This window comes from Callionymus lyra, unplaced genomic scaffold (assembly GCF_982586985.1).
Source record: "Callionymus lyra unplaced genomic scaffold, fCalLyr1.hap1.1 HAP1_SCAFFOLD_716, whole genome shotgun sequence".
Taxonomy (NCBI): Eukaryota; Metazoa; Chordata; class Actinopteri; order Syngnathiformes; family Callionymidae; genus Callionymus; species Callionymus lyra.
In genome coordinates this window covers 874-12,729 of record NW_028258924.1, presented here as the reverse complement: position 1 = coordinate 12,729, position 11,856 = coordinate 874, and the positions used below count along the sequence as shown (strand labels likewise).

Genomic DNA, 11,856 nt, shown 5'->3' with positions numbered 1-11,856 from the left:
CGTGAGCGTGGGCGGCGGCGAGCGCGTGAGTCTTAGCTTCTCCAGCCGCTGGCTCCACTTCTCCTTCTCGCCGCCCTCGCCGTTGCTCCGCCGCCGGTCGCGGTCGGACACGGACAGCGAGGTGGCGCTGCTGGAGGAGGAGGGCGGCAGCGAGGAGGAGGACGAGTGCGGGAGGGAGAGCGGCATGGACAGGGACACGGGCATGGAGGAGGTGGGCGTGGGGGGCTGCGTCCCAGAGATCCTCTTGGGGGCGTCCTGGACCCCCATGGTGTAGCTGTAGCTGGAGGGCAGCGGGCTCTGCGTGGAGTCGCTGGAGGAGCTGCGCCAGTGCAGGATCCCGCGCATGCTGCCGCGCACACTCCGCCCAACGCTGCGCAGCGAGAAACGCTTCTTCAGTTTGTTCTTGGAGTTGGGCGTGCCGGCTCCTTTCACGCCAGAGGGCGTGGCCAGGGGCGAGAGGGAGGGTTCGCCCGCCTCCGCCGACTCCTCGCCCTCCTCCACGTCCACGTCCTCCCCCGTCATGGCGCCCCGGAGCCAGCCGTCCTCCTCCTCCGTCGCCGCCTCCCCGTTCCCCGGCGCCGTCGTCGCCGTCCTCTCGTCCCGTCGCCCGTTGTTCCCGCCCACCGAGGAGCAGCAGGACGAGGACGAGGACGGCGGCAGGACTTGACCGTGAGCGTACGTGTCCGCCAGCCGGTCGCCGCTGACCCGGCTCTCCATCGCCAGCCGATTCTGTACCGTTTTAGATGAGGCGGCGCCGGCGGGCGGGAGGGCGAGGCCGCCGGACAGCGGGGAGACGGCCTCCTCTTCGAGGGAGGTGGCGTCGGACTGGGGAGCCCAGCTCGCCATGTCCTCCCGACCTGAGGTCAGCGGGAGCGCCCCGTCCAGCTCGCTTTGGAAGTGGCGGACAAAGCGGTCCGTGAAGCGGCGGCAGAAGGCCGCGGCCGAGTCCGGGGAGTAGTGGGGGTTCTCCAGGAGGAACGCCCGGAAGTGGCGGGCGAATTCCCCGGCGGCGACCCGGGCGTGGAGCTCGCAGAACTCGGTCCAGCTCAAGCAAGGGGAGGGCGAGGGCGTGGGCGTGTCGGACAGCGAGGAGGCGTGGGTCTGAGGTGGGGGGCTCACCAGCGGCGGCAGCGGCGGCGGGCGAGGGGAGACGGGCAGCAGAGAGGGCGAGGGTGGAGAGGGTGACGGGGAGGGAGACGGAGGTAAGGGGGAGGAGCTAGCGGCCCGCGGGCTCGGGGGGGTCAGCAGGGAGCCGTTCATCGTGTACGAAGGGATCCGAGACGATCAGCTGACCCTCGACAAGTGGCACATGTGGGTCAGATGAGCGACGATGCGACCCCTCCCGGGTTAGGTGCCCATGGTGAGGTGGAGGTCAGACCCGGGGCTTCTGCCTACATTCTTGTGACGGACCAGAGCGATCCAGACGTCAGCGTCCGTCACTCGTCCAGACGAGCCTGGAAACACAACTTCAGGTTTTATTCCACACAAATCGTTCTGTCGTTCAAGTTCATCAACCTTCTCCTGGTGACACTAACACTTGTAATTGAAACATTTATTATCCGGTCGTTAATATCAGCTGCACGGTTATTATCGTCGCGTCATCACGTGACTGTGTCGTTATCACCGGGACTGAGGGAAAAATGCTCAGATTGCAGCGATGCTAACTCAAGCTAGCAGGCTAACAACATCCGACGGGACTCGCTCCCTCTCGGGGCGTCTTCCCCCGCAGACCCCCGCGTGTAGCCGCCCGGTGAGAACCTTCCTCGCACCACCGCCTCAGGAACGTCTCGTCAACCTGGACGGCTTTGATGCTCTGACGTCAGCAGAGGCTGCTTGTGCGAGCTAACGGTTAGCTTAGCCTGGCGAGCTAAATAACGAGCTATTAATAAACCAGTCATCTTGGAACCACAACGTTCTCTGTTTTTGTTCTCTTTCCACCTGCATTTCTCCGGCCTTCCCTCCCGCGACCTCCACCGGGGCCAGTGGCTCAGACTCGTCGTCCCCGTGGAGCGAGCTCCGGGCCGAACATGATGGTTGAAGGTTCGTGTTGTTGTTGCTTAATAATCATGGAGCAATGGAGCGTCCTGCCCGAGGGGAGATCTCGCGAGATCTGGCGCGAGAGCTCGTGTGTGAGGAGCAACATGGAACGTTTGAAAAGTTGCTTCTTCCACTGAAGAATGAAGAACTTTACTGAACATTTAGAGGTCGATTGAAAAAAATGTCCTCAAGATGTTGATCCCGGACTTTATATCAACACATAACCTGTAAAAACTATTGTTATTATCCTTTATTAAGATGTTTTTAATGCATCTTCAACCACCAGAATATTAGGATATTATATGTCGTGTCACAAACATGTCCTCATTTGTTATTAATGTTGTCAGTGTCCAGTCTATTGTTCAGGTGACCCAGGTACAGGTGAGTTGTCACCCTCTGGATGACCCTGGGTGTTCAGGGTCTGATGGTTTCTATCATCTGAGGTGACTCTTCTCACACCTGCTCAATCCATGATAGAACACCTGGTCCAGGTGGTCCTCCCTCAGCAGGTGAAGTCAGAGGTGTATGAAGAGGAGGGTCTGAGACTTTTGTCAAACCTGTTGAGGAAGAGATTCAGGTTGTTGGTCCAGTATGTGCCCTGCCTAGTTGAAAATTGTTGGATTATAGTTGAAAATGTTTGATTCTAGTTGAAAATTGTTGGATTATAGTTGAAAATTGTTGGATTATAGTTGAAAATTGTTGGATTATAGTTGAAAATTGTTGGATTATAGTTGAAAATTGTTTGATTATAGTTGAAAATTGTTTGATTATAGTTGAAAATTGTTTGATTATAGTTGAAATTGTTTGATTCTAGTTGAAAATTGTTGGATTATAGTTGAAAATTGTTGGATTATAGTTGAAAATTGTTTGATTATAGTTGAAAATTGTTGGATTATAGTTGAAAATTGTTTGATTATAGTTGAAAATTGTTGGATTATAGTTGAAAATTGTTTGATTATAGTTGAAATTGTTTGATTCTAGTTGAAAATTGTTGGATTATAGTTGAAAATTGTTGGATTCTAGTTGAAAATTGTTGGATTATAGTTGAAAATTGTTGGATTATAGTTGAAAATTGTTTGATTATAGTTGAAATTGTTTGATTATAGTTGAAAATTGTTTGATTATAGTTGAAATTGTTTGATTCTAGTTGAAAATTGTTGGATTATAGTTGAAAATTGTTGGATTATAGTTAAAAATTGTTGATTATAGTTGAAAATTGTTGGATTATAGTTGAAAATTGTTTGATTATAGTTGAAAATTGTTTGATTATAGTTGAAAATTGTTTGATTATAGTTGAAAATTGTTTGATTATAGTTGAAAATTGTTGATTATAGTTGAAAATTGTTTGATTATAGTTGAAAATTGTTGGATTATAGTTGAAAATTGTTTGATTATAGTTGAAAATTGTTGATTATAGTTGAAAATTGTTGGATTATAGTTGAAAATTGTTGGATTATAGTTGAAACTTGTTGGATTATAGTTGAAAATTGTTGATTATAGTTGAAAATTGTTTGACTATAGTTGGAAATTGTTGGATTATAGTTGAAAATTGTTTGATTATAGTTGAAAATTGTTGGATTATAGTTGAAAATTGTTTGATTATAGTTGAAAATTGATTGATTATAGTTGAAAATTGTTTGATTATAGTTGAAAATTGTTGGATTATAGTTGAAAATTGATAGATTATAGTTGAAAATTGTTTGATTATAGTTGAAAATTGTTTGATTATAGTTGAAAATTGTTGGATTATAGTTGAAAATTGTTTGATTATAGTTGAAAATTGTTGGATTATAGTTGAAATTGTTTGATTCTAGTTGAAAATTGTTGGATTATAGTTGAAAATTGTTTGATTATAGTTGAAAATTGTTTGATTATAGTTGAAAATTGTTTGATTATAGTTGAAATTGTTTGATTCTAGTTGAAAATTGTTGGATTATAGTTGAAAATTGTTTGATTCTAGTTGAAAATTGTTGGATTATAGTTGAAAATTGTTGGATTATAGTTGAAAATTGTTTGATTATAGTTGAAATTGTTTGATTATAGTTGAAAATTGTTTGATTATAGTTGAAATTGTTTGATTCTAGTTGAAAATTGTTGGATTATAGTTGAAAATTGTTGGATTATAGTTAAAAATTGTTGATTATAGTTGAAAATTGTTGGATTATAGTTGAAAATTGTTTGATTATAGTTGAAAATTGTTTGATTATAGTTGAAAATTGTTTGATTATAGTTGAAAATTGTTTGATTATAGTTGAAAATTGTTGATTATAGTTGAAAATTGTTTGATTATAGTTGAAAATTGTTGGATTATAGTTGAAAATTGTTTGATTATAGTTGAAAATTGTTGATTATAGTTGAAAATTGTTGGATTATAGTTGAAAATTGTTGGATTATAGTTGAAAATTGTTGGATTATAGTTGAAAATTGTTGATTATAGTTGAAAATTGTTTGACTATAGTTGGAAATTGTTTGATTATAGTTGAAAATTGTTGGATTATAGTTGAAAATTGATAGATTATAGTTGAAAATTGTTTGATTATAGTTGAAAATTGTTTGATTATAGTTGAAAATTGTTGGATTATAGTTGAAAATTGTTTGATTATAGTTGAAAATTGTTGGATTATAGTTGAAATTGTTTGATTCTAGTTGAAAATTGTTGGATTATAGTTGAAAATTGTTGGATTATAGTTAGAAATTGTTGATTATAGTTGAAAATTGTTTGATTATAGTTGAAAATTGTTGGATTATAGTTGAAAATTGTTTGATTATAGTTGAAAATTGTTTGATTATAGTTGAAAATTGTTTGATTATAGTTGAAATTGTTTGATTCTAGTTGAAAATTGTTGGATTATAGTTGAAAATTGTTTGATTCTAGTTGAAAATTGTTGGATTTTAGTTGAAAATTGTTGGATTATAGTTGAAAATTGTTGGATTATAGTTGAAATTGTTTGATTATAGTTGAAAATTGTTTGATTATAGTTGAAATTGTTTGATTCTAGTTGAAAATTGTTGGATTATAGTTGAAAATTGTTGGATTATAGTTAAAAATTGTTGATTATAGTTGAAAATTGTTGGATTATAGTTGAAAATTGTTTGATTATAGTTGAAAATTGTTTGATTATAGTTGAAAATTGTTTGATTATAGTTGAAAATTGTTGATTATAGTTGAAAATTGTTTGATTATAGTTGAAAATTGTTGGATTATAGTTGAAAATTGTTTGATTATAGTTGAAAATTGTTGGATTATAGTTGAAAATTGTTGGATTATAGTTGAAAATTGTTGGATTATAGTTGAAAATGTTTGATTCTAGTTGAAAATTGTTTGATTATAGTTGAAAATTGTTGATTATAGTTGAAAATTGTTTGATTATAGTTGAAAATTGTTGGATTATAGTTGAAATTGTTTGATTATAGTTGAAAATTGTTGGATTATAGTTGAAAATTGTTTGATTATAGTTGAAAATTGTTGATTATAGTTGAAAATTGTTGGATTATAGTTGAAAATTGTTGGATTATAGTTGAAAATTGTTTGATTATAGTTGAAAATTGTTGATTATAGTTGAAAATTGTTGATTATAGTTGAAAATTGTTGGATTATAGTTGAAAATAGTTTGATTATAGTTGATAATTGTTTGATTATAGTTGAAAATTGTTTGATTATAGTTGAAAATTGTTGGATTATAGTTGAAAATTGTTTGATTATAGTTGAAAATTGTTTGATTATAGTTGAAAATTGTTGGATTATAGTTGAAAATTGTTGGATTATAGTTGAAAATTGTTTGATTATAGTTGAAAATTGTTGATTATAGTTGAAAATTGTTGATTATAGTTGAAAATTGTTGGATTATAGTTGAAAATAGTTTGATTATAGTTGATAATTGTTTGATTATAGTTGAAAATTGTTTGATTATAGATGAAAATTGTTGGATTATAGTTGAAAATTGTTGGATTATAGTTGAAAATTGTTTGATTATAGTTGAAAATTGTTGGATTATAGTTGAAAATTGTTGGATTATAGTTGAAAATTGTTTGATTATAGTTGAAAATTGTTTGATTATAGTTGAAAATTGTTTGATTATAGTTGAAAATTGTTGGATTATAGTGACATTCCTCACAAGACGACGAACTAATCTATCAATCTAATCCAGAGTGACAGCTTCCATAGGCGCAGATGGTTCCGATCTTTGTTCGGCGCTCTCGGGGGTGTGTCCGGGCCATAAAGCCATGTTCCTGCCTCACCTGAGTCAGTCTCACCTGCGCCACAGCCTCTCTCAACTCTCTCTCGCTCGTCAAAGAATGGCTGCTTCGCTGCTGCTGCTCGGCCTGCTGGTCTCAGGTCAGTCTCTGCTGGTCTCAGGTCAGTCTCTGCTGGTCTCAGGTCAGTCTCTGCTGGTCTCAGGTCAGTCCCTGCTGGTCTCAGGTCAGTCTCTGCTGGTCTCAGGTCAGTCTCTGCTGGTCTCAGGTCAGTCTCTGCTGGTCTCAGGTCAGTCTCTGCTGGTCTCAGGTCAGTCCCTGCTGGTCTCAGGTCAGTCTCTGCTGGTCTCAGGTCAGTCTCTGCTGGTCTCAGGTCAGTCTCTGCTGGTCTCAGGTCAGTCTCTGCTGGTCTCAGGTCAGTCTCGTGTTGATGTTGTCGTCTGCGCCGCGACCTTCGTCTCCCGACCGTCGGCCGCGCTCACATTTGTGTCGACTCGAGACCCCGCCGTGTTCGCCGACCCTTGACCCCGAAACCTTTTCCTTCACGGGCGGTTTCACTGCGACCTGTATTCGGAGGTTTGAACGTGTTTGTTGTGATCACAGATCTGGTGTCAGTCTTGTTAGAGCTTTGAAAGAGTCTCACGGTCAGCGTGATGTCGTTGTCAGCGTGGACCGCGAAGGGCCCGCGGACCTGCGTTCATGTGCGGGCTCAGATTTGAGTGTTTTTTGATGCCATGTAACCTTCAGTTACCTGGTTACCTGGTTACCTGGTCACATCTGAGGATAAACAACAAATCCTCCGATGGTTCGAGGAGATTAGACGGATCTGCCGACTCAGAACCAGTCGGACTGGGTCGGCGCCGGCGCTGAAATGCGGCCGGACAGGAAGTTCAATGTGAGTTACTGGCACCTGTCGTTAGCATCAATGACGGCGGAAACTTTGGTCGTTGCGACATCGCCGTCGAAAAACCTCGAAATTCAGGAAGATCCGGATTCTTTCGCCTCAGGTGGAGACGAGTCATTCGTCCAGTGAGTGAGTTACGTAATGACCCGGTCAGTGAGTCAGTGAGTCACACATTTGGACTCTTTGAATGAGTCAGTGAGTCAGTGAGTCACACATTTGGACTCTTTGAATGAGTCAGTGAGTCAGTGAGTCAGTGAGTCACACATTTGGACTCTTTGAATGAGTCAGTGAGTCAGTGAGTCAGTGAGTCACACATTTGGACTCTTTGAATGAGTTAGTGAGTCAGTGAGTCAGTGAGTCACACATTTAGACTCTTTGAATGAGTCAGTGAGTCAGTGAGTCAGTGAGTCACACATTTGGACTCTTTGAATGAGTCAGTGAGTTACATGTTTAGACTTTTTGAGTCAGTTAGTTATGGGAGTCACAAATAAGTGAGTCAGTGAGTGAGTATTACACGAGTGAGTGAGTGAGTCAGTGAGTGAGTATTACATGAGTCAGTGAGTCAGTGAGTGAGTATTACATGAGTCAGTGAGTGAGTCAGTACATGAGTCAGAGAGTCAGTGAGTGAGTCAGAGAGTCAGTGAGTGAGTGAGTGAGTCAGAGAGTGAGTGAGTGAGTGAGTGAGTGAGTGAGTCAGTGAGTCAGTGAGTCAGTGAGTGAGTGAGTGAGTGAGTGAGTGAGTGAGTCAGAGAGTGAGTGAGTGAGTGAGTGAGTCAGTGAGTCAGTGAGTGAGTGAGTGATCAATCAGGATTGCGCCGACAGGACGGCGACTTTAACAGCAGCTCCGAGTGTTTTTTGGGTTTATTACTTTTTTCCGAGGTTTGCCTCTGTCTTTTCAAACTTTTCTTTTCATCATACTGTCTCTTTAAGACTCGCGGACAGTTTTCTATAAAAATTGGAAACTTTCAGTGAAAAAGGAAAGTTTTTCATCGCCTTTTCTGGTGCGCAACGGGCGTCCTGCGCGCGTAATGGCCATCGTCTACAGTCGGGATCAGCTGCTGGCGCTGCGTTTCTCCGCGGTGCGGCCGGAGGAGCGACCCATCATCCCCCGGGATATTATGAAGAGGAGCCGCGCCGGAGTTAAACGCCGGGAGCTGAGGAGAGCTTATCGACCGGCGCTGCCGTCCGTCGTCATGGGCAACGTGAGATCTCTGCCAAACAAGATGGACGAACTCGCGGCGGCGACCAGGTTCGACCCGGAATATCGACGGTGCAGCATGTTGATGCTCACGGAGACGTGGCTGAACCAGAACCACACGGACGCGATTGCTGCGCTGGATGGATTCTGCTTATTACGCGCGGACCGGACGGAGATGAGCGGGAAGAGAAAGGGCGGAGGACTGGCAGTGTTCGTCAACGAGAAGTGGTGCCTTCCCAGGCACGTCACTTTAAAGGATCAACACTGCTGTCCTGACATTGAACTTTTGGCGCTGAGTCTGAGACCTTTCTACTTGCCACGGGAGTTCTACGTCATTGGTGCTCCGCCCTCCAACGGCTTCGCTATGGGTTTACCCCGAGGCACCGCCTCGTCTCTGAGAAAGCTTAATGAACTCGCCACCCAGCAGGGGGCAGTCCCTTCCTATAAAGGCGGGAAGCACCCGCCGCACTTCCTCCTTTTTCAACTCAGCGAGAAAGCTCCTGACAGTGGAATGTAATGATGGCGAATGAATATTGAAGTGAACCATGTGTGCACGAAGACTCCCTGAAGAGGAGACACACATGTCTGCTTCGTTTTGCCTAGAGGCACAAATCACACGTGATGATTATGTGGCCTTCCGAGCGCTTCCCACGGCTTTTGACAGTGTTGGGAAGCGTTCGAGGCTTGTCGACCCACGCCGCCTCAGATCATGATTATGATCAACACAGGACTGCCGTGTTGTTTAAGAAAACAACATGGCAGTCCTGTGAGCTGCACTCGACAAGCTCACGTTCCAACGTGTTGGGCCCTGATGAGTCGAGCTGAGTCGTCCATCGGTCATGAACAGATGTCGACGAGGAGGACGACTGGCTCGCTGCATGGAGTCGACCATGAGGTATGCGAGAGCGATCAGGTGAGTATCTCTTGCAGGTCTCATGGCCCTCCTGCAGCGCACTCGACGGGTTCACTTGAGAGGTATTAGTGTGCATGTGGCTCCGCCTGTGAGTGTGACGTATTCACAGGCGTCATTAGAGACTTTCGCCGCTAATGCTAAGCTAACATGCTCCGCCGTTCATAGACGGCGAGAGTTTCCTCTCAGAACACAGTTCGGAGGAGGTTTTAAACCCCTTCGTCCGGGTCATGCCGAGACTGTAATAACGGAGTCTGTCCACACGAATGAAGGGCAGACTCAACCATGTGCTTTGTTTCCAGATAAGCAAATGTCCACGAGACCGGCTTGATCAGCTGTGTTTACTTCACTTCTGTGTTGACATGCGCTGACGGGGTTTGACCGCCGATGAGCGTTGTCAAAAAAATCCCGGCGCCATGGATGACGTCACGTTTGGCGGAGAAACGTCATGGATGACGTCACGTTGGCGGAGAAACGTCATGGATGACGTCACGTTTGGCGGAGAAACGCCATGGAACGGACGCACCATTGAGAGGAATGGCCCGGCAGGAGGCGGCGCAGCTCCGCCATCACCTGCATGGGCGTGATGACGAGGCGCGACGGGGATACGCGGAGAAGATCCCGTTCGTCGGCCTGATAAGCAAATGTCCACGAGACCGGCTTGATCAGCTGTGTTTACTTCCGTGTTGACATGCGCTGACGGGGTTTGACCGCCGATGAGCGTTGTCAAGAAATCCCGGCGCCATGGATGACGTCACGTTTGGCGGAGAAACGTCATGGATGACGTCACGTTTGGCGTGATGACGATGCGCGACGGGGATACGCGGAGACGGAGATCCCGTTCGTCGGCATCATCATCTGGTGCTGGGGGGAAGCGTCACCAGAGACCAGCCACCCCAGCAGCACCAACAACATCGGCAACAGCGGCGGCGTGCGACGAGTGAGCGTCGCCAAGATCCGCAGCGCGAGCCGGGGAGCCAGCAGCCGCAGCAGAGTCGACGGCCGAGGGCTCCTCCCCCTCCCTATTCATTCAAGGGAATGTGTCGGGAATAAAACAAGAGAACGTATGACGTTTCTGTGGTTCGTTCTGAGAGATGTTAGTAGTGTGCATGTGGCTCCGCCTGTGAGTGTGACGTATTCACAGGCGTCATTAGAGACTTTCGCCGCTAATGCTAAGCTAACATGCTCCGCCGTTCATAGACGGCGAGAGTTTCCTCTCAGAACACAGTTCGAAGGAGGGTTTAAACCTGGAACCTGAACCCCGCAACCTGGTGTTTTTACGCGCGAGTTTTCTCGCCGCCCTGAGACCAGGCGAGGGCGAAGAACTTCCGCCCCGTCTGGTCGATCAACTGGAGAGGTGCGTGGCGGTCGGATCTCACGAGTGACGAGCAGGTCTGGACCGCCAGCGGAGCTTGAGAATGTACGGGACCGGGTGAGTGATGCGGTGCCGACGCGCGCGCGACCTAACTCACTTCAGCTCCGGGTTAATTCTCCAGCACATTCCTCCACATCGCGGGTTTTGTCAGCTCCGGTGACACTAAGAAGTGCTCAGGGAGTTGGGAAGACTTCCGGGGGGGGGGAAGGGAACACGCACGACGCGCATCTGAGGTGTCTCACGCGCACTTGCGCGCTTCTCCCACAGAGCCGGTTTATGTATGAGAGTGGGGGTTCTAGTGAATCCAACTCGAGTACATGCTCTGTGGATTCAAGAGATAGAGACGCGGCTTGTGTGATGCCCTTTCGTCTATGGCCCGCCCTTGGGGGGCGGGCCGGAGGACTACCCAAGGTTCGCCAGGGCTGCGGTTCTGACAGAACATTATTCGGCTTGGAGTCGCCTGGTTTTACTTCTAAGACCCACTTGGCTGGGGTGAGTAATCAGGCAGGGCTATGCGCTACTTTTGCCCGTCAACCCCCGCGTTTTCAGGGATTCTCTGGACGCGTATGGCGGAGCAGGAGAAATTATCCTGTTGAGAAACGAGGTGTCTACTCTGCTGCAGAAGGAGGTCGTAGAACTGGTCCCTGCAGCCGAGATGATGACAGGGTTTTACTCCCGGTACTTCCTCGTGGCGAAGAAGACCGGGGGTTGGAGGCCCATTCTGGACCTCAGGTATTTGAACAAGTTCATAGCTACCCGCCCGTTTCGCATGTTGACGGTCAAGAACTGCTTCAGGTGTAAGTCCAGGAGATTGGATGACATCTATCGACCCGACCGACGCGTACTTTCACATACCGATAGTCAAGAGACATCGAAAGTACTTGCGTTTCGCCCTCGAGGGTCGGGTGTTTCAATACACTCGACTCCCGTTCAGCTACTCTCTGGCACCCAGGACCTTCACCAAGAGTGTGGAAGCGGCAGTGGAGCCATTGAGAGTGAGTGGGGTAAGGATCTTGACCTATCTGGACGACTGGTTGATCCTTGCCAGGTCAGAGGCAGAAAGTTACGCTCACACACAGAAGGTGTTGAGCCATATTGCCACCCTGGGGTTCACAGTGAACCTCAGCAAGAGCGCTCTGACTCCAGTTCAACAGTTAGTTTACCTGGGGGTACTGTTGAACTCGGAGGAAGGATACGCGCGCCTCCCGGACGTGCGTATCCAGCCCATTCTCCGACTG

The 11,856-nt window shown here is 46.0% G+C and overlaps 1 protein-coding gene across 1 annotated transcript; it reads right to left on the bottom strand.

The window, feature by feature from the left end:
- Nucleotides 1-3: 3 nt before the first annotated feature.
- sh2b1 (SH2B adaptor protein 1) lies at nt 4-2,078 on the bottom strand (the record flags this gene model as incomplete). Its single annotated transcript, XM_087782758.1, has 2 exons — nt 1,939-2,078; nt 4-1,454 (listed from the first exon to the last, which is right to left on the bottom strand). A coding segment is annotated over exon 2 (1,257 nt), but the record flags the coding sequence as incomplete, so codon positions are not given.
- Nucleotides 2,079-11,856: the final 9,778 nt, after the last annotated feature.